Source organism: Physella acuta, unplaced genomic scaffold, assembly GCF_028476545.2.
Source record: "Physella acuta isolate Inbredline_101_S28 unplaced genomic scaffold, ASM2847654v3 ptg001147l, whole genome shotgun sequence".
In the NCBI taxonomy this organism is placed as follows: domain Eukaryota; kingdom Metazoa; phylum Mollusca; class Gastropoda; family Physidae; genus Physella; species Physella acuta.
Genome location: NW_026732664.1, coordinates 30685 through 51991, shown reverse-complemented (window position 1 = coordinate 51991; position 21307 = coordinate 30685). Strand labels below are relative to the sequence as shown.

The window sequence follows — 21307 nt, the reverse complement described above, 5'->3', positions numbered from 1 at the left end:
ACACACACACACACACACACACCTTGACCTCACCCACTCATTCTACACACACACACACACACATCGACCTTGACCTCACCCATTTAGTCTACACACCGACCTTGACCTACCGCACAATACAATTGTAAAGCACTATGAAAAGTTTTTTTTTTATTGTGTGTAAAAATACAATATGAGACAGTAACAGAAAACATTCAATTCAGTTTTTAAATTGTGCAGTATGTAGATATGAAATGTTTGGTTTTAGTGTTGTGTAGTATGTCGATGTGATATGTTTGGTTTTAAAATTTTCAACGAATTATTCTCATGGATTGCGTGCCATGTCGCCAGCAGTATAAAAACCTTCAGGAGCAGCCGCTTCAAGTTTTGCACATGGTTACGTCAGGCTTTCTTGCTAAATGTTTCTTCTTCATCTTCTCTATGACGGCCGCGCTAGTTAAGTTTGGGTTAGAGTTAGAGTGTGGGTAAATGCTAGCACATTTTCTTTAGTTGTCAATAAATATTTGTCTATACATTTTATTTACATCAATGTCTGAATAATTCGCAGGTAGGTTTAGTTAGTAGGTTTTGATAAGTTTTGATAGGTTTTGATAAGTTTTGATCGGTTTTGATAAGTTTTAATAGGTTTTGATAAGTTTTGATAGGTTTTGATAAGTTTTGATAGGTTTTGATAAGTTTTGATAGGTTTTGATAAGTTTTGATAGGTTTTGATATCACAGGTTTGATATGAGGAAAAGCTTTGGCATATTAGTCGTGTCACTCAATGACATGACATGAGCGACACGACATGACACTAGTAGCAGATCATCTCTTCTGGCAACTTCCGTCTGCGGCTGTCGCTGAAAAACCTGGTCTCTAGTGCCTGAACCATTTGGCCGCTTTCTTTTCCCAGTCGGTTGCCATAGTTACCAGAGTTTGTGTTGGGGATGACGTCACTGAACATGTTGGACTTTTCAGGCAGTTCTTCTTTCTCTCGGGCGTTGCCCTGTGGAATAATGACGTCATCAGATCAAATCGAAAGAGCAGAGACGACGGGCAAATATAGGACGTGACGTCATTTAATGTCTACGAGACAAAACACCCTCAGGAAGTTTATAAACTTCCGGTCAGTTTCATGGGTGACGTTCATAGGTAAACATCAACAGATGTACATCAACAGACGTTGATAGGTCATACGGGTCATTAGGTCACACGGGTCATTAGGTCACACGGGTCATTAAGGTCATTGGGCCACTATGTAACAAAGGCCACATGGGCTAAAGGGCCACTATGCCCAATGGACCACATTGAAAACACCCCTATAAGACAATGCTTGTTAAATTTTAATACTTATTGCCCAAAACTACTAATTGGTGTAATTGCTAATTATGTTATTGAATGATTGATGCCATACACGTTCAAACAAGTTTGATTACCTTTGTGTCATAGTCAGCCAAGAAGCCCCAGTTCGCCTCCCTGTTGATAAATGGCAAGTGTTTTATGACATGTGTTTTATGACATGTGTTTTATGACATGTGTTTTATGACATGTGTTTTATGACATGTGTTTTATGACATGTGTTTTATGACATGTGTTTTATGACAGGTGTTTTATGACAGGTGTTTTATCTCTGTCATTTAAAAGAAACCTCTAAACACAAATACTCCTTGGAAACCAGTTTTTTCAGACACCAGCAAAACTCACCAATTTTTCAGACACCAGCAAAACTCACCAATTTTTCAGACACCCCCAAAACTCACCAATTTTTCAGACACCACCAAAATTCACCAATTTTTCAGACACCACCAAAACTCACCAGTTTTTCACACACCACCAAAACTCACCAATTTTTCAGACACCACCAAAACTCACCAATTTTTCAGACAACACCAAAACTCACCAATTTTTCAGACACCACCAAAACTCACCAGTTTTTCACACACCACCAAAACTCACCAGTTTTTCAGACACCTTTGCTCAGCCTTGACACTCTCCTTCCAGATGACCGACTGTGTGATGACGTCACATTTCCCGGCGTCCTTAGCGTTTTTAGCCGGCTCTGGAGGGGGTACGAATGGTTTGGGTATGCACGAGTCATGGTAGGCGCTGAAACCAATCACGTGATGACGTCAGAAATGTGGCAAAGTATTCTGGAATTGGTGTGTGTAAGGGGGGGGGGGGAGGGGCGGGGGGGGGGGGGGCTAGTGTTTCAATTAGATCTAATTTTTGTGTACACATTTTTATCTGGAGGTCTAATTAGCTCTCAGTGCTTTTATGTCGGGGTGGAGGGGTGGGGGGTATTATCAGTTTTTTTTCGGGACTGCGGTGAGTTATGACCAGAATCTTATGTGTGGTTAGTTAAGTTCTTTTAACTGGCTGGGAAGGGGGGGGGTAGGGGGGGGTAAGGGGGAGGGAGGGGGGGTTGCTGTTAGTCGACAACCAGAATTGACCCTCGACAGAGGTAACTGTGTGCGTGTCTGGGTGTGTGTGAGTGTGTGGGTTTAACCACTCAGACATGACTGACGTAACTGTGAATGTGTGAGGGTGTGTGTGGGTGTGTGGGTGTGTGTGGGTGTGTGGGTGTTTGACCACTCACCCTCGGCTGACGTAAGAGAATAAAACACCAGAAGTGTGCCGCTCCATCTGAACAAAACACAAAATTTTTCTCACGTTCAAGTCAATGTTCACGTTTTGACCACGTCCAGTTTAAAAATGTCCAGTTAAACAAAATGTACAGTTAAACAAAATGTCCAGTTAAACAAAATGTCCAGTTAAACAAAATGTCCAGTTAAACAAAATGTCCAGTTAAACAAATGTCAAAATGTCCAGTTAAACAAAATGTCCAGTTAAACAAAATGTCCAGTTAAACAAAATGTCCAGTTAAACAAAATGTCCAGTTAAACAAAATGTCCAGTTAAACGAAAAAATAGGCCCAAAAAGATAAGCGCTTGCTATATTTTAAATGTTTCTGTCAACACCAAACAAAAACTTCTAAATATTAAACATTTGATTTTGTATTTTATAGTATTTTTCTACCTTATATTATTAACATTATTTATTGGAGATGCCGTAGACCGAATATTTTAATGTCATTTGTGGCTGAATAGCTATTAACGACTATATGGTTTAGGGTAATTTCTGCTAATTAACGTGACGTCATTATTTACTCAATTGTACGCAACACGTGTTTCTATAACAACCCTTACCCCCCCCCCCCCCCAGCTTTTGGTGTAGTCACGCTGACCGTGAGCCCTACACACCTGACTATTCGAGCACATTACACATACGCTGTTATTTAAATATCTAGTTATAACGTGGTTATTTTGAGTTTTTTTTATTTGAAAAAAAAATTCATAAAAAACGTTTCAAAAACAAGCTTTTATGTAATAATGCACTAAAATGTAGGAAATAAATTATAGACTACTATTTAAATAACTATAAAGAAAAGCGTGGGTCACTTTAGTATCTATTGGATACCTTTACTAATGTTAAGGAAGATACCCACGCTTTTCTTTATAGCTATTTAAATAGTAGTCTATAATTTATTTTCTACATTTTAGTGCATTATTACATAAAAGCTTGTTTTTGAAACGTTTTTTTTTATGAATTTTTTTTTCAGTACTTTACATGTTTTTATTTACAATAGAGTTACATGACTAAAAACCATTGCGCGCCTACTGAACGTGATGGCGCAGCTATTGAACGTGATGACGCGTGTGGTGTGATTAGATAGACATGCCTATTAATTCGGTCCAAATTTTAATTAATTCATAAAAAAGTAATTAGGCATCCAATTAATTCAAATTTAATTTCAGATTGCATTGTCTTCATGTCTTGACCCACGTTCCAACTGTATCGTATCGGTCAAGTAGAAGTGTCCGAATTTTCACTCCGGCGTTTCGATCTAGACAGACTGACGACAGAGGAAGTGAGTTAAATAAAAGCTTGTAAAAAAAAATATCTAGATCTGATTCGTCTTAGGCTTTGACACAAATGAATGATTTAGTTACACGATCGGAGTCTAGAACTAGTTGTTTTTGGACTTTTGCTTTTTGTTTGAAATAATTATAAATAAACTTGAAATACCGTGATATGTTTTGGATCATTGCCGCGGTGATTGCCCCCAACCCCTCCCCTGCCGATAAAAAAATCTACCGTTTTGTTCTTAGTTCGGGTGGTTCACAGTTAGCCTACATTTCTGATACATTTATTCACCCTCTGTGCTGGGAACATTCAACGGCCGGTTTAATCTATAACCTACATTTTATGTGCGTTTTTTAAATATAAGTATTTAGTTGTTAATAAATTAAACATGTGGACGTCCACAATGAACCCCCCTCCCCCCGGTCACCACGCGTCCACAAAAGTCGATTCTTTTAGACACCCCCCCTCCCTCTCATGTGGATGTCATATATGGATGACCTCTTAATCTTACTTAACGGAGATATGACGTCTGTTTACTTGTATTACCTCCCCTGGTTGCGTGCTGAAGGTTTACATTTGGTGATGTCATGTCACCGTTTACAATCTGTCATATTTCAGTCTGACACTGTCAATGTGACACTGTCAGTGTGACACTGTCAGTGTGACACTGTCAATGTGACACTGTCAATGTGAACACAGCTATTGTATTCATAACGCACGTTAAATTAAGAGCACATGCAAATAACTTACACACACCTGTCCGCTAATTAACGCTGTCTAATTAATTACAATAACACAAGCAAAGACTTTAACTCTGAATAGAAATAGTTTCTCAACAACCTAAGTCTGTATTTCTATGCACTATTAGCTGGGTCCTTTATGAAGTTCACTAACATTAAAGCACACAGTAAAATCTATAACTCGGCAAGTCAGACGGAACGAACAAAATAATTCAACAGCTATTGAACACGGCACTACTCGGCCAGTAAGCAATCGATCGAACGAACCCATGGCCGGGAGATAAGCCCCAACCGTGTTACCCTCACACTATTTACGGACGCCAGGACGCCATCTTGGTTGCTACATAGCAACGCGTCAATACTCCATGTTTGTTTCGTCACGGAGATATAAATAGAACAAGACGACCTTTCCGACATGTTAAGAAAAGGAAACTTAGTTCAAAATTGATTTTTGCTGTTGCGTCTATTCTTACATTAAACGAAGAACTTTTGTGGATATTATCGTGTCAGACCCGTCAGTTTTAAATATACTTTCGTATTCGTAGAGCCTGCACTGTACAGCTAAGATTTTCATACGCGTGTACCTTTCCTCAAATCAGGGTTCATGTCTTACCCGTGTTTGATCCCACCTCCCCACCCCCGAGATCCCACCTCCCCACCCCCGAGATCCCACCTCCCCACCCCCGAGATCCCACCTCCCCACCCCTGAGATCCCACCTCCCCACCCCTGAGATCCCACCTCCCCACCCCTGAGATCCCACCTCCCCACCCCCGAGATCCCACCTCCCCACCCCTGAGATCCCACCTCCCCACCCCTGAGATCCCACCTCCCCACCCCTGAGACCTTACCTCCCCACCCCCCCCCCATCCCACTTTGGGATTCCACCTCCCCACCCCTGATATCCCACCTCCCCACCCCTGAGATCCCACCTCCCCACCCCTGAGATCCCACCTCCCCACCCCTGATATCCCACCTCCCCACCCCTGAGATCCCACCTCCCCACCCCTGAGATCCCACCTCCCCACCCCTGAGATCCCACCTCCCCACCCCTGAGATCCCACCTCCCCTCCCCTGAGATCCCACCTCCCCACCCCTGAGATCCCACCTCCCCACCCCTGAGACCTTACCTCCCCACCCACCCCCCCCATCCCACTTTGGGATTCCACCTCCCCACCCCTGATATCCCACCTCCCCACCCCTGAGATCCCACCTCCCCACCCCTGAGATCCCACCTCCCCTCCCCTGAGATCCCACCTCCCCACCCCTGAGATCTCACCTCCCCACCCCTGAGATCCCACCCCTGAGACCCCACCCCTGAGATCCCACCTCCCCACCCCTGAGATCTCACCTCCCCACCCCTGAGATCCCACCTCCCCACCCCTGAGATCCCACCTCCCCAGTATTCTTATCAACTTCCCAAAGTTTGATGGCGATCGGTTGAAAAATCTAGGAATGCATAAAGACAGACACACATACTTTTGTTTATAAAGCTCTAGTCCTATACTGATTCGTATTAACATTGTGATTGAAAATAAATCTGTTGGTTAATGACGTATTGAACACATTATGTAGAAGAAAACACTTTTAAATGCCAATTACTTCGACGATTGTAAAAATAATGTATACGATTGTTAAGTTTTAATGTGTTTGCTGTGACATTTTGTATCCGACTTTTGACATGAATAGAAGTAGGGAAACCATCTCAATCTTTACGTTTCTCATCGTTTCATTATACGTCAATTTTTTTACACCCTATTTTTATCCGTCAGTTTTTCTTACCATTTCGTTACCCGTCAGTTTTTCTTACCTTTTCTTGGTAGAAAACATATAACTAGCGGAATCTCCCGACATTTTCGCGAATGTTCTAGATCTCTCTCAGCAAATATCTGTTATCTCTTTACACTGGCCGCAGTTGGGAGAATGGCCGCTGGTGGGAGGATGGCCGCTGGTGGGAGGATGGCCGCTGGTGGGAGAATGGCCGCTGGTGTTCACGAAATCTGGAGACAAAGAAATGGTCGACATTTCTGTAACACTTATGTAACATTTATGTAACACTTATGTAACATTTATGTACAACATTCAGAGGACAACATCGAGAGGACAACATCGAGAGGACAACATCGAGAGGACAACATCGAGAGGACAACATCGAGAGGACAACATCTATAGGACAACATCGAGAGGACAACATCGAGAGGACAAAAGGACAACATCGAGAGGACAACATCGAGAGGACAACATCTATAGGACAACATCTATAGGACAACATCTATAGGACAACATCTATAGGACAACATCTATAGGACAATATCGAGAGGACAACATCGAAAGGACAACATCGAGAAGACAACAACGAGAGGACAACATCGAGAGGACAACACCGAGAGGACAACATCGAGAGGACAACATCGAGAGGACAACATCGAGAGGACAACATCGAGAGGACAACATCTATAGGACAACATCGAGAGGACAAAAGGACAACATCGAGAGGACAACATCGAGAGGACAACATCTATAGGACAACATCTATAGGACAACATCTATAGGACAATATCGAGAGGACAACATCGAGAAGACAACAACGAGAGGACAACATCGAGAGGACAAGAGGACAACATCGAGAGGACAAGAGGACAACATCGAGAGGACAAGAGGACAACATCTATAGGACAATATCGAGAGGACAACATCGAGAGGACAACATCGAGAAGACAACAACGAGAGGACAACATCGAGAGGACAACACCGAGAGGACAACATCGAGAGGACAACATCGAGAGGACAACATCGAGAGGACAACATCGAGAGGACAACATCTATAGGACAACATCGAGAGGACAAAAGGACAACATCGAGAGGACAACATCGAGAGGACAACATCTATAGGACAACATCTATAGGACAACATCTATAGGACAATATCGAGAGGACAACATCGAGAAGACAACAACGAGAGGACAACATCGAGAGGACTAGAATCCCCAGGAGACGTGGAAACTAGGTCGGCCAAGGAAAACCTTCAGTAGAAGACGAGTCAAGAGCTGCCGGGCGTACGTGGGGGCAAATAAAGAGAGATGGTCAGAGTCCGTTGGACAGGTGTGGCTGTAGACTTTTGTTAATTTCAAAGAAGATGTAGTTACAGCGGATGATTATTTAAGTTATATAGGCCTACCTATATATATATACATATATATACACACACATACACACACATATATATATATATATATATATATATATATATATATATATATATATATATATATATATATATATATATAAGTGTATTTGTATGAGCACGTTGACGTGTATATTTTATATGTGTGTATAACACATATATATATATATACATACATATATATATATATATATATATATATATATATATGTATATATATATATATATATATATATATATATATATATATATATATATATATATATATATATATATGTATATATATATATATATATAAATATATTTAAATATATATATATATATATATATATATATATATATATATATATATATATATATATATATATATATGTATATAAGTATAACAAATTATAAGAAAGCACATAGAAATGAAACTTACTCCAGTACTTACCAAGTTCCACAATGTTTTCTAATTGAGCCAACGCTAGGTAATGAATGTGTTCTTGTCTTAAGCAAATCAATCAAGCCAATCAATGAATCGATCAAGGAATCAATCAATGAATCGATAACAATCACACGCTACCGTTGGCACCTTGTCGGCTACGAATTCGTTGTATATTTTTGTTATACAAGATTGTTGTATATTTTTGTTATACAAGATATTGTATATTTTTGTTATACAAGATATTTTATATTTTTGTAATACCGAAAAAAAAAGTATGTTTTATGTAACAAAGTTGTGTTGTAAATCTTTGTAATTGTCAACATTTGTTGTAGGTTTCAGATGTCATCAAACAGCTCAGTAAATCCGCTCTCCTCCCCCCACCCTTAAGAGACCTTGGTGCATGGGTACCCTTACCCAAGCCCTAAAGCTGACCCTAGCCCAAACCCTAAAGCTGACCCTAGCCCAAACCCTAAAGCTGACCCTTACCCAAGCCCTAAAGCTGACCCTAGCCCAAACCCTAAAGCTGACCCTAGCCCAAACCCTAAAGCTGACCCTAGCCCAAACCCTAAAGCTGACCCTTACCCAAGCCCTAAAGCTGACCCTAGCCCAAGCCCTAAAGCTGACCCTAGCCCAAACCCTAAAGCTGACCCTAGCCCAAACCCTAAAGCTGACCCTAGGATAACCCATAATTCGCCCAAGACTAACTCTGCCTTCAAACTATTTCTGCATGAGCACCCAGTACGTAAAGCCCATCAAGACATGCAAGCTGCACCCATTCACTTGTAAACAGATTTCAACTTCGGAGTGCTCGTCCCTGGCAGGCCGAACGTATTGATTGTATTAAAACTACACGCGTTATTCAATAATCAATCAATTCAAAGTAATCGATATCGATCTCCCTTTGGGGTTTTAGATGTCTACTATTGTTCGACCATTATTCTAGGGGGGGGGGGAGCTGTCGGATTAACATGTGACTTATCTGTCTGGCTAGATAAGCTTCGCTGACTTGACTGAGTTTGCTAAGAGATAATAGGGATTAGGGCTAGGGTTAGGTTTTAGGGCTAGGGTTAGGTTTTAGGGCTAGGTTATGTTTTAGGATTAGGGGATTAATTTAGTATGTTAGATTTAGCTTCTTGAATGAAATTTCACTTATATAGCAATGTTTCACTTTCAAATACGAGCAAAATTTGAGATAAGAGCAAAGTTTGAGATAAGAGCAAAATTTGAGATAAGAGCAAAATTTGAGATACGAGAAAATGGATTAGCGAGGTTTACAGTTCGTAGAAATTTTTTTTTAACTCGTTATGTATCGGACAGAGCTATTTATAGACAACTGTCTAACTTATTTCCAAAATATTCTAAAGGGGGGAGAAAAAAATCTCCTTTTGACATTTCGTATAAAAACAGCGTACAGAAAAAATGCGGAAAATTATGCGAAAGCAACACAAACATGTAGCGTTTAAATTTAAGTTCAATTTTATTCAGTGAAGATTATTCAACTTCCAATGAGTTTAAGGATAACGTTTAGCTTCCACCCCCTCTACATAGCTTTAAGAGTGTAACGAGTAAGTTAATTACGGTGACCGTATAAATAGTGTAGTGAACTAGTAAACAAAGTAAAGTCATATAATTCCTTTATTTTAGTCATTGACATCAATACTTACTTTTTATAAAATCATGACGGCAGATCTAAATCCTCTCCTAAATCCGTGTACAGCCGTCCTATGTCGTCGGTTGATTGGCGCCTCGTCTCGTGCTGATCCACCGCCTAGGGAACACCCCAATTATTTCCTGGGCCAGTTCAATTCATGTCAGTTCAATTCATGTCAATTCATGTCAGTTCACCAAAGACCAGCCCGTGAACCGCAGGGTCTCAAACTGCATCAAACATGTCTCCTATATGCCAGGCCTGCCCTTAGTGCCAGCACTTAATTCAGCTGAGTTCATGGATTTTTGGCTCTGCTCTTATCCATGATCAACTTGTCTAAAATATCTCAACATTAATATTAAAATGTGTCTATTTGAAGGTTGAGCTAATTGCTTTAAATTGAAAAAGTGTACATAAAGCTTGGGTTTATGGTGTACATAAAGCTTGGGGGGGGGGTCCTTGGGTTTATGGTGTACATAAAGCTTGGGTTTATGGTGTACATAAAGCTTGGGTTTATGGTGTACATAAAGCTTGAGTTTATGGTGTACATAAAGCTTGGGTTTATGGTGTACATAAAGCTTGAGTTTATGGTGTACATAAAGCTTGGGTTTATGGTGTACATAAAGCTTGGGTTTATGGTGTACATGAAGCTTGGGGGGTCCTTGGGTTTATGGTGTACATAAAGCTTGGGTTTATGGTGTACATAAAGCTTGGGGGGGGGTCCTTGGGTTTATGGTGTACATAAAGCTTGGGTTTATGGTGTACATAAAGCTTGGGTTTATGGTGTACATAAAGCTTGGGTTTATGGTGTACATAAAGCTTGGGTTTATGGTGTACATAAAGCTTGGGTTTATGGTGTACATAAAGCTTGGGTTTATGGTGTACATGAAGCTTGGGGGGTCCTTGGGTTTATGGTGTACATAAAGCTTGGGTTTATGGTGTACATAAAGCTTGGGTTTATGGTGTACTGGGTTTATGGTGTACATAAAGCTTGCGTTTATGGTGTACATAAAGCTTGGGTTTATGGTGTACATGAAGCTTGGGGAGTCCTTGGGTTTATGGTGTACATAAAGCTTGGGTTTATGGTGTACATAAAGCTTGGGTTTATGGTGTACATAAAGCTTGGGTTTATGGTGTACATAAAGCTTGGGTTTATGGTGTACATAAAGCTTGGGTTTATGGTGTACATAAAGCTTGGGTTTATGGTGTACATAAAGCTTGGGTTTATGGTGTACATAAAGCTTGGGTTTATGGTGTACTGGGTTTATGGTGTACATAAAGCTTGCGTTTATGGTGTACATAAAGCTTGGGTTTATGGTGTACATGAAGCTTGGGGAGTCCTTGGGTTTATGGTGTACATAAAGCTTGGGTTTATGGTGTACATAAAGCTTGGGTTTATGGTGTACATAAAGCTTGGGTTTATGGTGTACTGGGTTTATGGTGTACATAAAGCTTGCGTTTATGGTGTACATAAAGCTTGGGTTTATGGTGTACATAAAGCTTGCCTTTATGGTGTACATAAAGCTTGGGTTTATGGTGTACATAAAGCTTGGGTTTATGGTGTACATGAATCTTGGGTTTATGGACAAAGAATTGAGAAACGCTGTTCGAACCAACCGTGTACCATTTTGTTCACACATGAGTTAAGCCCCTTTGTTGAATGGTAAATGGTGTGTGTGTGGGGGGGGGGGGGGGGGGCTGCCCCGTTTTTTACGTGTCACCAGAAGGTGGGAGAATGTATTTACCCGTGTCACGTGGTACCCGTACACTCGTGTCACGTGGTACAGACCACCGTCGTTACTCTGAGATTGTATCAATAACCAATCAGATATTGATCTCCGACCTATTCAATCGAAGCCTGTGTATAAGTGTGTGTAGAGGGGGGGGGGGAAGTAAGACAAGAGGCGATTTGTGAGGGCCCGGGGGTGGGGGGATAAGACTAGCAGTGGTTTGTGAGGGGGGGGGGATAAGACTTGCAGTGGTTTGTGAGGGGGGGGGATAAGACTAGCAGTGGTTTGTGAGGGGGGGGGGATAAGACTTGCAGTGGTTTGTGAGGGGGGGGGATAAGACTAGCAGTGGTTTGTGAGGGGGGGATAAGACTAGCAGTGGTTTGTGAGGGGGGGGTAAGACTTGCCGTGGTTTGTGAGGGGAGGGGGGGTAAGACTAGCCGTGGTTTGTGTAAAATTGTGAGCCGGTGTTTTCAATGTTTGTATTGACCTTGTGTCGTGGTTCCTTTAGTGTCGATCTGTCCGGGTGTTAGTTCTATCTCTAGAGTGGTCCACTCGAACAAAGTTTCTTCCGGGCATCTCTTCGCCCCCCCCCCCCTGGAGAAAAAAGTCTGCAAGAAACATGGCACACGAAGTGACACTCTTTACGGGGTGACAGCATTTATGGAGTGACAGCATTTATGTGGTGACACCATTTATGTGGTGACACCATTTACGGGGTGACAGCATTTATGGAGTGACAGCATTTATGTGGTGACACCATTTACGGGGTGACACCTTTTATTGATCAACAAAATCGAAATATCTTAAAGTATTACTGTGGAAACAATGTTTGATCCAGTATAAGAAAAACAGTAGGATAGAAGTATTTCTTTCAAACATTTTTTCCTTGGGCATGGGCACTTTCTGGGGAATGGGGTGGGGTTAATTTTTCCTAAACATTTTACTCTTTATATAGAACACGAACCTACTGTTTTTCCCAATGCGTTTTTCTTTTCATTAACTGTTATTTAAGGTTTAACAAGCCTACCCCTAAAAAAACAATTTCATTATTTGTTTTGTTATAGTCCATACGAAGCAATGTTTTAAATAGGCTTTGCTATAAAATAGTTCGCTTAGATTAAAAATGCTTTTATCCCTAATATTATAATATTAATAATTATACTATAACCTAAGTTAATCATTGAAAATTCAAGCATAATAAATAACGTCACCTAGGCAAAATCTAAAGTATTTATTATAAATTTTGTATTGCTTAATAATTGAATTTAACACTTATCGAAAAAAATGTTCATCAATTTACTATATTTGTTTCGTTCTCAGACCTATAATGTTATTTTTAAAGTCAACATGGCGTATAAAAAATCGTCAACAGAATAAAACATTTTGTCAACAATGGATGGTTTTTCTGTTAACATTGAATTTGATTAGATCTAGTCTAGCTCAGAAAAAAAATATTAATGCAAAGCTCTAATTGTAAATAATCTGGCAAATGGTTTTGTACCTATATAGATCTATATTAATATAGGTTTAGATCTTATATTATTTTTGTAACTGTTGAATTCTGTGCAACTGCAGATCTTTGTCTTCTTCTTACTAAGTTCTTACCTTGACGTAGGTACTAGATCTAGTAGGTAGTACTAGTAGGTAGATCTAGTAATCTAGGACTAGTAGTAGTGAGTAGTATAGTAGATGGTACTAGATAGTATTATTTAATATTTAGGTAAAACTCCATTTTAACATATTTTATTCCCCGCTTCACGTTCACCTCCAGTTGAGCGTATTTTATTATAAACACAACCGAAAACGTTAGGAAAACACTAGATCTACTTTTTTCATGAATGTGATTTTTAATTAGAAAATGTTAAAAAACAAAACAAAAAAGCATTAGAACTGTTCCAATTAAATATCAAGTGATGGTCAGCAGGAGAAAAATCCTTACACGGTTCACCTTGAGTTCACTTGTAATATTTTTAGTTTTGGCCAAACGAATGAACCAAAAAATAATATATAGATCTAAACTTTTAAGCGAGCAAGGTACGCAATCCAAACATCGTCATAGACGGCGCTAATGACGACAATCACGTTGTCAATGAGAGAAACATTGCTGCGAAAAACTAGTCCAAGTTTTAATATTTTAGATTCTTATCCAGATCTAGTATCTAGATCTATTTAAAAATTGTTAATGTTAGGCTAGGCCTATCACATTAAAGTTGATCACTTGTAAGTGAAAAATCATGCAAATTTGTCACAAGCCTGCTTGTGTTTGATTGTCAAGTGAGCAAGCATGTGCAAGTCCCAGTACTTTGTTAACTAGATCTAGTTAAGCTAACTAATTAGATGTGTGAATGTAGGCCATCCTTGGCTAAAATGATTATCATACTTAATTTATCATGCTAACCCATCTAGATCTAAATCTTAATAAATAGGTATATAATAATAAAGCGGGAGTGATCCCCCCTAAACTTTCTCAAATACTCCTATATAACTCTAGGGAGGGAGGTTGCAACTCTGGATTTTGACATGATTATAATCCATTTTTAATTACTTAAACTTTTTAAATAGAATCTTGTAGAAAAAATAATTGCACACCAAATGGACAGCAAATCATGTGTGTATAATAGTGCGGAATATTAGTATTTTATAAATTCATATGCTTTTTTTTTTGAGAAATCGGAAATAGCATAAAGTACTACTTCTGGTAAATGGAAATTACTCAAAATTTGACAGAAGGCAGAAAATTAGACCTTTTACTTACACGTGAAATTTTGTTTATCTGTCTGAAACAGTACTCAACAAAAAACAGAATAAGATCTACTTCCGGTTATCGGAAATTGATGAAAAGATGTTACATAATTAAAATTTGATATAATACTTATACATGAAATTTCATCAACCTAGCTGTAACTGTACTCAAGTTATCGTGTTCACTGACATACATACATACATCCACACAGACACACTGACAGATTTGCAAAACCAAGTTTTTCTGACAAGATTATACCTAAATCACAGTAATTTTGATAAAACTGGATTTAGAATTTTTCCCTATACTCCATATATGTTGAAGTACAGAGGTGTAAAACATTGAAATATGTCAAAATTTCATGTAATTTTTATGCACGATTACGATATTTCCTCTATAGTCTGTATATGAGATATTAAAATAAAGGCAAATAAAAATAATATTAATAACCAAATTTAGATTTTACCAGATCTAGATCTAGACCTAGTAGTAATAAGAAATTTTCAAACCAAGCTGAATTTATAATTTGTACTGAATCTTGGTTTATCTAGATCACAGAGGTTACTGGCTTTTAGTAACAGAAATACCAACGAATCCCTTTCTTCCCATGGTTAGATTGAAAAGCTTAGTTAATTTGCCCAATCAGGCAATATTAAAATTGGAAAATATTCAGTTAATGCTCGTCTACATAAATAAATGACACAAAACATAAAGTGTTGATAGAGCGCCTCCTGGGTAAATGTCTCTCAATAGTGGTCTCGTGGGTTATAGAATTTAACTTTTGGGGTAGTGACCAGTTTGCGGGTTTATTATTTGAATAAATGCATGTATTATTGGATTTCTTTTTCCACAGACTGCTAAATCTAATATTGAATCACTTGAGTTCACAATTCTACATCTTTTCTTCGAATATTTAAAATAAAATCTATATTGGCACCAAGTTAAAGCGTTTCCCAGGCATATTTAGCGCTGCCATCTATAATTAGTTTATCTCATGTGGAAAAACTGCCATTTTTCACAGGGTAAAGGTTTTTAAAACTTATTCCAAGAAAGTCACTTTAACTGATAATAAAAATGTCAGAACACATGCTACCATTTATGATGTCCTACCATTAGGAGGAGGCTGGTGTTGGGCTCCAAAAATTGACTTTTGTGGACTGAGGGGGGGGGGGGGGATTCAGATGTCTGTAGACGTTCACATGTTGTACTAAACATTGAAGTGCTTAAATTTGAAAACAAACAAAATTCTTAACCTGCAATTAAAAAGTAAAATAAATATTAAGACCTAATAGTACTAGTAACAGAATGTGTCATGAAGCTAGATGCTTTCTATTTCACTTTTGTCCAAATGTGGGAATCCTCAATGGGATAAAAGACATAAATCCAAGTCTTGCTGACATCTGCTAAATATAATTATTTTGGTTTCTGAAATTTAGTATGAGACTATAAAGTTTAATTAAAGAATTGGGTGCTTTTTCTGTCTATGCTTAGAACATTTTTTTGACTTTTTGGTTTTAATTAAGAATTACGAGTTTATTAACATCACAATTAAGATTTCCAAGAGTTATGGTCCAGAATGGGTTAAAGCAGCTTATAAATCATGTCATTAATTATGGAAGATCTGTTATGGCCTAGCTGTTTAATTTATCTATTAGTTACATTCAAATACTACATAGTTTTTTGTTATTGCCTTGTTTTCTTTTCTTATTTTTTTATTTTTCTCAGTTCAATGAGGTCATTAATTAAATGTGGTATAACTAATGATTGAATCACTAATTAAAGAAACACTAAAGAAAATAACACGTAAATAGCAAACCAACAATAACTGAATATGTGGTGTAATATTTAAATAAACACTAGAGTATCCGTCCTCCTATGCAAGACGGCCAATCAATGGATACCAAGCGCTAAAAGATAGCTGCTCGGAAACTCTGGGTGCCAAACCGCATACTACTGTTAAATTTATATACAGTATATTGAGAAACATCACATCCTCCCAGGGTGCAGCCCCTAAGAAATTTTTTTTTTCACAGAAATCTTCCCAGGATTATTCTTATCAACTCCCCAAAGTGTTATGGCACTCAGATGAACAGTTTCGAACCACATAAGATTTTTATTTTTATATACAATGTATAGGAGTTTTCTCAATAACTCGCCAAAGTTTCATGCCGCTTGGATGAAAAGTGTAGTAATGTATAAAAGACAAAGCCAAACACACACACATACTTAACTTAGTTACTGTACAGCATTGTTCTTCATACCTCTATTTTTATTTATTATTTGCGTTGAATGTTAGAAATTCAACTTTTTATCTTTTTTTTTTCAGGAACTGTTAAACCAGCCCCCAGCTGTGTAATATTGGCTAGTCCAGCATAATGATGTAACCATGGTCAGCTGTGTAATGTTGGCTAGTTGAGCATAATGATGTAACCATGGTTAGCTGTGGGTAACTGTAGACTGCTGATAGACCTGGTAATGCCTGCCATGATGGACAGTGATCTACTGAGTGATAGTGGCTGCACCAAGCTGTACCAGGGCTTTGACATGAGCACCCTCAATGGCTTGAGCCCAGAGAGGCCACATGTCTTTAAAAGTTTTCACAGCCCAGCAGAGTACGAGGGTGCCACACCTGACCAGCCTGGGAAACACTTGGTGCCAGACAAAGAGAAGAACTTCTACCATTCCATTGGTGATGTGGAGAGAAATGTGGTAGCCTTTGAAAGAGAAGAGACAATGAGGCCATCCTACCTGAAGTTGTATGAGAAGCAGGAAGAGGGATGCCTGTATCAGATGGATGGCTTTCACGCAGCAGACAGCCATGACAAATTAAAAGCTGACGACAGTCTGTCGTCCCTACAGTTGGCCCCACCACCAGCAAGCTCCGCCCCCAGTATCTGTGCTCTAGCTATGCAGGTGGAGAGCCAGCAAGACAAGTCAGCTTGTTCTGCGGAGGTTCCCTCAAGCTGTTTACCAGACATGGCCTCATGTAACCAGCCACCCCCTCACCTCCATCAAGACCAGCCAACTGTGAGTGATGCTCCCACACAGTGCCAGCAAGATGTGCTCAGTCTGGTGACATGCAGCAAGCCTCTAGACTCCACCCCCTCAGTGCCTTGTCAGATATTGACTAAATATGTTTACATCAATACAGCCTGCAAGAAAAAAACAGCTAAGAAAAGCTTTGGTGTTTTATACAAAAATGCTTTCAGGCATTTTCATAAAGGAAACAAATTGAAACGGGCCCAGCAGCTCAAGCACAAGAAACTGGCACCTGGCCAGATCAAACCTAAGCAAGTCACTGGGGAGAGACAGGAAAAGGTTTTTAACCAAGAGAATTGGGAGACAACAGCAAGTAGCCATGCTGGAACACAAAACAAATTGACTGATGGGAAATTTACTCACTTGAAAACCAAAGCAACCAAGCCATCCAACTGTGTGGGGGGAGAAGCTGTGAAAAGAAAAATTTTAAGCCTGGAGGAAAAAGTCCAGATTGTTGAGGCTATGGAGAAGTCAGACAGTACCCTTGTTTCTGTTAGTGAAGAATTTGGTGTTTCTAGGACTGTTCTATGGAGGATTCTGAAAAAAAGGGATGAGATTATGGCCAAGCATGAAGCTGCCAAGTCCAAGAGAAGAAAAAGATGCAAAGAACCACAGGCAGTTGAGGTCAAGCAAGAGAAGACAGACTCTGAAGATGCTGGAACTCCTAATGAAGAAGATGACTGGTTGACATCACACTTACCCTCAACAAAGCGCAAACCTAATTTTAGAAATAGAAAAGATCTGACCCTAGAAGAAAAAGTGAAAGTTATAAAAGCCCTGGAAACGCCTGGCACAAAGATCAATGCCATGGCCAAAAAGTTTGGCGTCTCTGTCTCCTCCATCAGTCGCATCAACAAAAACAAAGAGCTGATCATGCTCAAGTCTACCAGTGGGGACTTGAGCAGCAAGTCCAAGAGGTCACGCGAGTGCAAGGACCCGGAGTTGGACAGAGTCTTGTTGAAGTGGTACCGAGCTATTGAGAAGACACAGGTGGATGAAAAAATCTCCATCTCCAATGTTCTGCTCAAGCAGAAAGCTCATGACCTAGCCATTGTCATGGGTAAAAACTATTTCCCCTCCGACAACTGGATCATCCGCTGGAAGCACAGACACAACCTGGAGTCCAAGACTAACATGATACAAGACAGGGAGGAGCTGAGGAGGCTGGACACTGTTGACATTGCTGACATCCTGGAGGAGGTGGGCAAGCACCAGTACCACCTCCAGCAGGTCAAGCCTGAGGCCCAGCTCAAGCATGGGGACAAACCTGAGCAGTTCTTCATCTGTGAGCACTGCGGCGTGCTGACCAGCAGCAAGAAGAAGAGGGAGAGCCAGCACCAGGCTGGCTGCCCCGCCTCAGCTGTCAGGAAGGATCTGACTCTAGAGGAGAAGGTTCAGGTCGTGCGAGCACTAGAGGAGCCGGGGGTGAAGATGATCCACCTGGCCAAAAGGTACGGGGTCTCAGCCTCAGCCATCAGCAGGATTGCCAAGAACAGGGTTGATATCCTGGCCAGGAAAGCCAGTGGTTTGTCTAATGGCCAGAGGAAGAGAGACAGAGGCAGCAAGGAGCCGGAGGTGGAGAAGGTCCTGTGTGAGTGGTTCAAAGTTCAGCATGAGATGGGCGTCCACATCTCTGGCTCCATGATACGGGAGAAGGCCAGAGACATTGCTCGGCTCATGGGCAAAGACTTCTGGCCATCAGAGAGCTGGGTCTTCAGATGGAGGCAGAGAAACAACGTCTCCGACATGAACGCCATCTTGTACGCAGACTCAGAGGAGGACTCTCATCAAGGGCGACCAGAGACAGAGGAAAGCTCTTATCAGGCCTCTGTTGCTGATGATATCAATGATATTAAAGTTAGCTTTGGGGAAGAAATAGCCGCAGATGTGACAGATGGTGATGAAGCTGGCGATAAAATGAAACAAAGTAAAAAAGCTGTTGTGCCAGGGGAGAGAAAGGTACGGATCCCCCGGTCAGTCATGTGTGAGAAGTGTGGCTTTGTGTCAAGCAGGATCAAGAACAGCCGTGTCAAAAGTCTGCGCCATGCCAAAGGCTGCCCGGACATGAAGCCTAGACACGAGCTGACGTATGAGACACGAGCCCAGATGCTGAAAGCCCTGGAGGAGCCGGGGGCCACTCTCAGCTCAGTGGCTCGCATCTTTGGGGTCTCTGTCTCCTCCATGTCCAGGATTAATGCCAACAAAGAGCGCATCCTGAACCACTGCCTGGACCACAGCAGCCAGAAGAGGATCAGGTTTTGTAAGGAGCCAGAGGTGGCCCACAGGCTCTACACCTGGTACATGGAGAAGAAGGCCGAGGGCGTGCATGTCTCAGGGCCTAAACTCAAGGAAAAAGCCAGGAAGATGGCTGCTGAGATGGGCAGGGAATTCAAGGCTTCCAGTGGCTGGCTGGGGAGGTGGAGGCACAGGTACAACATCGTCAGCTCTGCCAAACATCCTGACAAGATGGACAGGGGGCAGGCCAAGAAGAAACGAGCAAGGAAGAACGTGCCACTGAGGTCAGACGAGCCCATGCTCCATCTCCAGGCCATGCAATCAGATATACAGCAGGACAGTTCAGCCAGTGCCCTGATAGACCAACAGGAGCCAGCCATGCCAACCCTGCCAACCCAGCAACCTGTCTTCATCCACCAAAGATTCTCAGCCCCCTGGGAGTTGGCTCAACAGCAGGCTGGCTCCTGCGTGTGGGCCAAAGAGTTCCTGAGCCCATCAGGTGTGCCAGAAGAAAATGGCCTGCAGATGTCCTACGCCTACAACGATGGGCTGAGCAAGCCTGTGTTCCACAACATGTTTGACTCCTCCTTCTCTTCTGTCGGCTACCCAGTCACCATGGACTCAGGCATGCTGGGACGGGAGTACATGAAAGTTGATAACAATGATGATAAAAGTGGCCTAACTGCTGGCCATATGCCTCAGGGTGGCCCCAGTGGCCATGTGCCACACTCCGTCCACCCCACACATCAACACCACACACACCCTCACCCACAGCTGTCAGGGAACACACACCTCCAGCAGCAAATGGTACCCACACACTCACACCCTCACCACCCTCAGCATACTCTCATCTCTCACCCTCCACCTCCCCCCTCCCCAGCTGCCCTTGATGAAGACCCAGAACAACAGAGGCAGGTGATGGAGGCCTTTAAGATTATGAACTCTTTTGCCCAGAAGCGATCTTTGGGGGAGCAATTTCAAGCAGCTTTGAGGACCATTGAGATGACAGTTAAAAACCAGTCAAGGAAGTCCTCTTCTAGAAACACATACACCTCGATATAAGCCCACACTACAAGAAACACACCTCAATATAAGCCCACACTACAAGAAACACACCTCAATATAAGCCCACGCTACAAGATACACACCTCAATATAAGCCCACACTACAAGAAACACACCTCAATATAAGCCCACACTACAAGAAACACACCTCAATATAAGCCCACACTACAAGAAACACATACACCTCAATATAAGCCCACACTACAAGAAACACACCTCAATATGCCCACACTACAAGAAACACACCTCAATATAAGCCCACACTACAAGAAACACATACACCTCAATATAAGCCCATGCTACAAGAAACAAACCTCAATATAAGCCCACGCTACAAGAAACACCCCTCAATATAAGCCCACACTACAAGAAACACACCACAATATAAGCCCACACTACAAGAAACACACCTCAATATAAGCCCACACTACAAGAAACACACCTCAATATAAGCCCACACTACAAGAAACACACCTCAATATAAGCCCACACTACAAGAAACACATACACCTCAATATAAGCCCACGCTACAAGAAACACATACACCTCAATATAAGCCCATGCTACAAGAAACAAACCTCAATATAAGCCCACGC

The 21307-nt window shown here is 41.0% G+C and overlaps 2 protein-coding genes across 5 annotated transcripts; one reads left to right on the top strand and one right to left on the bottom strand.

Annotated features, from left to right (window-relative positions):
- Positions 1-137: 137 nt before the first annotated feature.
- Positions 138-10054, bottom strand: LOC131956407 (uncharacterized protein C2orf50). 4 transcript variants are annotated; one of them, XM_059320830.1, is made up of 5 exons: positions 9917-10054; positions 6452-6641; positions 1936-2085; positions 1416-1455; positions 138-985 (listed from the first exon to the last, which is right to left on the bottom strand). In XM_059320830.1, exons 2-5 carry the CDS (start codon positions 6493-6495, stop codon positions 794-796), a joined length of 426 nt encoding a protein of 141 aa, XP_059176813.1. In that variant the 5' UTR covers positions 6496-6641; positions 9917-10054; the 3' UTR covers positions 138-793. The 4 variants fall into 4 exon arrangements, with proteins under 4 accessions (XP_059176813.1, XP_059176812.1, XP_059176810.1 ...); XM_059320829.1 differs by lacking the exons at positions 6452-6641; positions 9917-10054 and adding exons at positions 2576-2622; positions 4654-4930; XM_059320827.1 differs by lacking the exons at positions 6452-6641; positions 9917-10054 and adding exons at positions 2576-2622; positions 4660-4930.
- A 2923-nt stretch (positions 10055-12977) lies between these two features.
- LOC131956403 (uncharacterized) lies at positions 12978-20772 on the top strand. Its single transcript, XM_059320820.1, has 2 exons — positions 12978-13103; positions 16700-20772. The coding sequence occupies exon 2, from the start codon at positions 16849-16851 to the stop codon at positions 20707-20709; it is 3861 nt and encodes a 1286-aa protein (XP_059176803.1). The 5' UTR covers positions 12978-13103; positions 16700-16848; the 3' UTR covers positions 20710-20772.
- Positions 20773-21307: the final 535 nt, after the last annotated feature.

Coding starts and splice junctions, on each gene's coding strand:
- LOC131956407 (XM_059320829.1), bottom strand. CDS start 2,622: ATGGAGCGGCACACTTCTGGTGTTTTATTCTCTTACGTCAGCCGAGG. Junction 2,086..2,575: donor TTCTCTTACGTCAGCCGAGG/GTGAGTGGTCAA, acceptor GATTGGTTTCAG/CGCCTACCATGACTCGTGCA. Junction 1,456..1,935: donor CAAAGGTGTCTGAAAAACTG/GTGAGTTTTGGT, acceptor ATTTATCAACAG/GGAGGCGAACTGGGGCTTCT.
- LOC131956403 (XM_059320820.1), top strand. CDS start 16,849: ATGCCTGCCATGATGGACAGTGATCTACTGAGTGATAGTGGCTGCACC.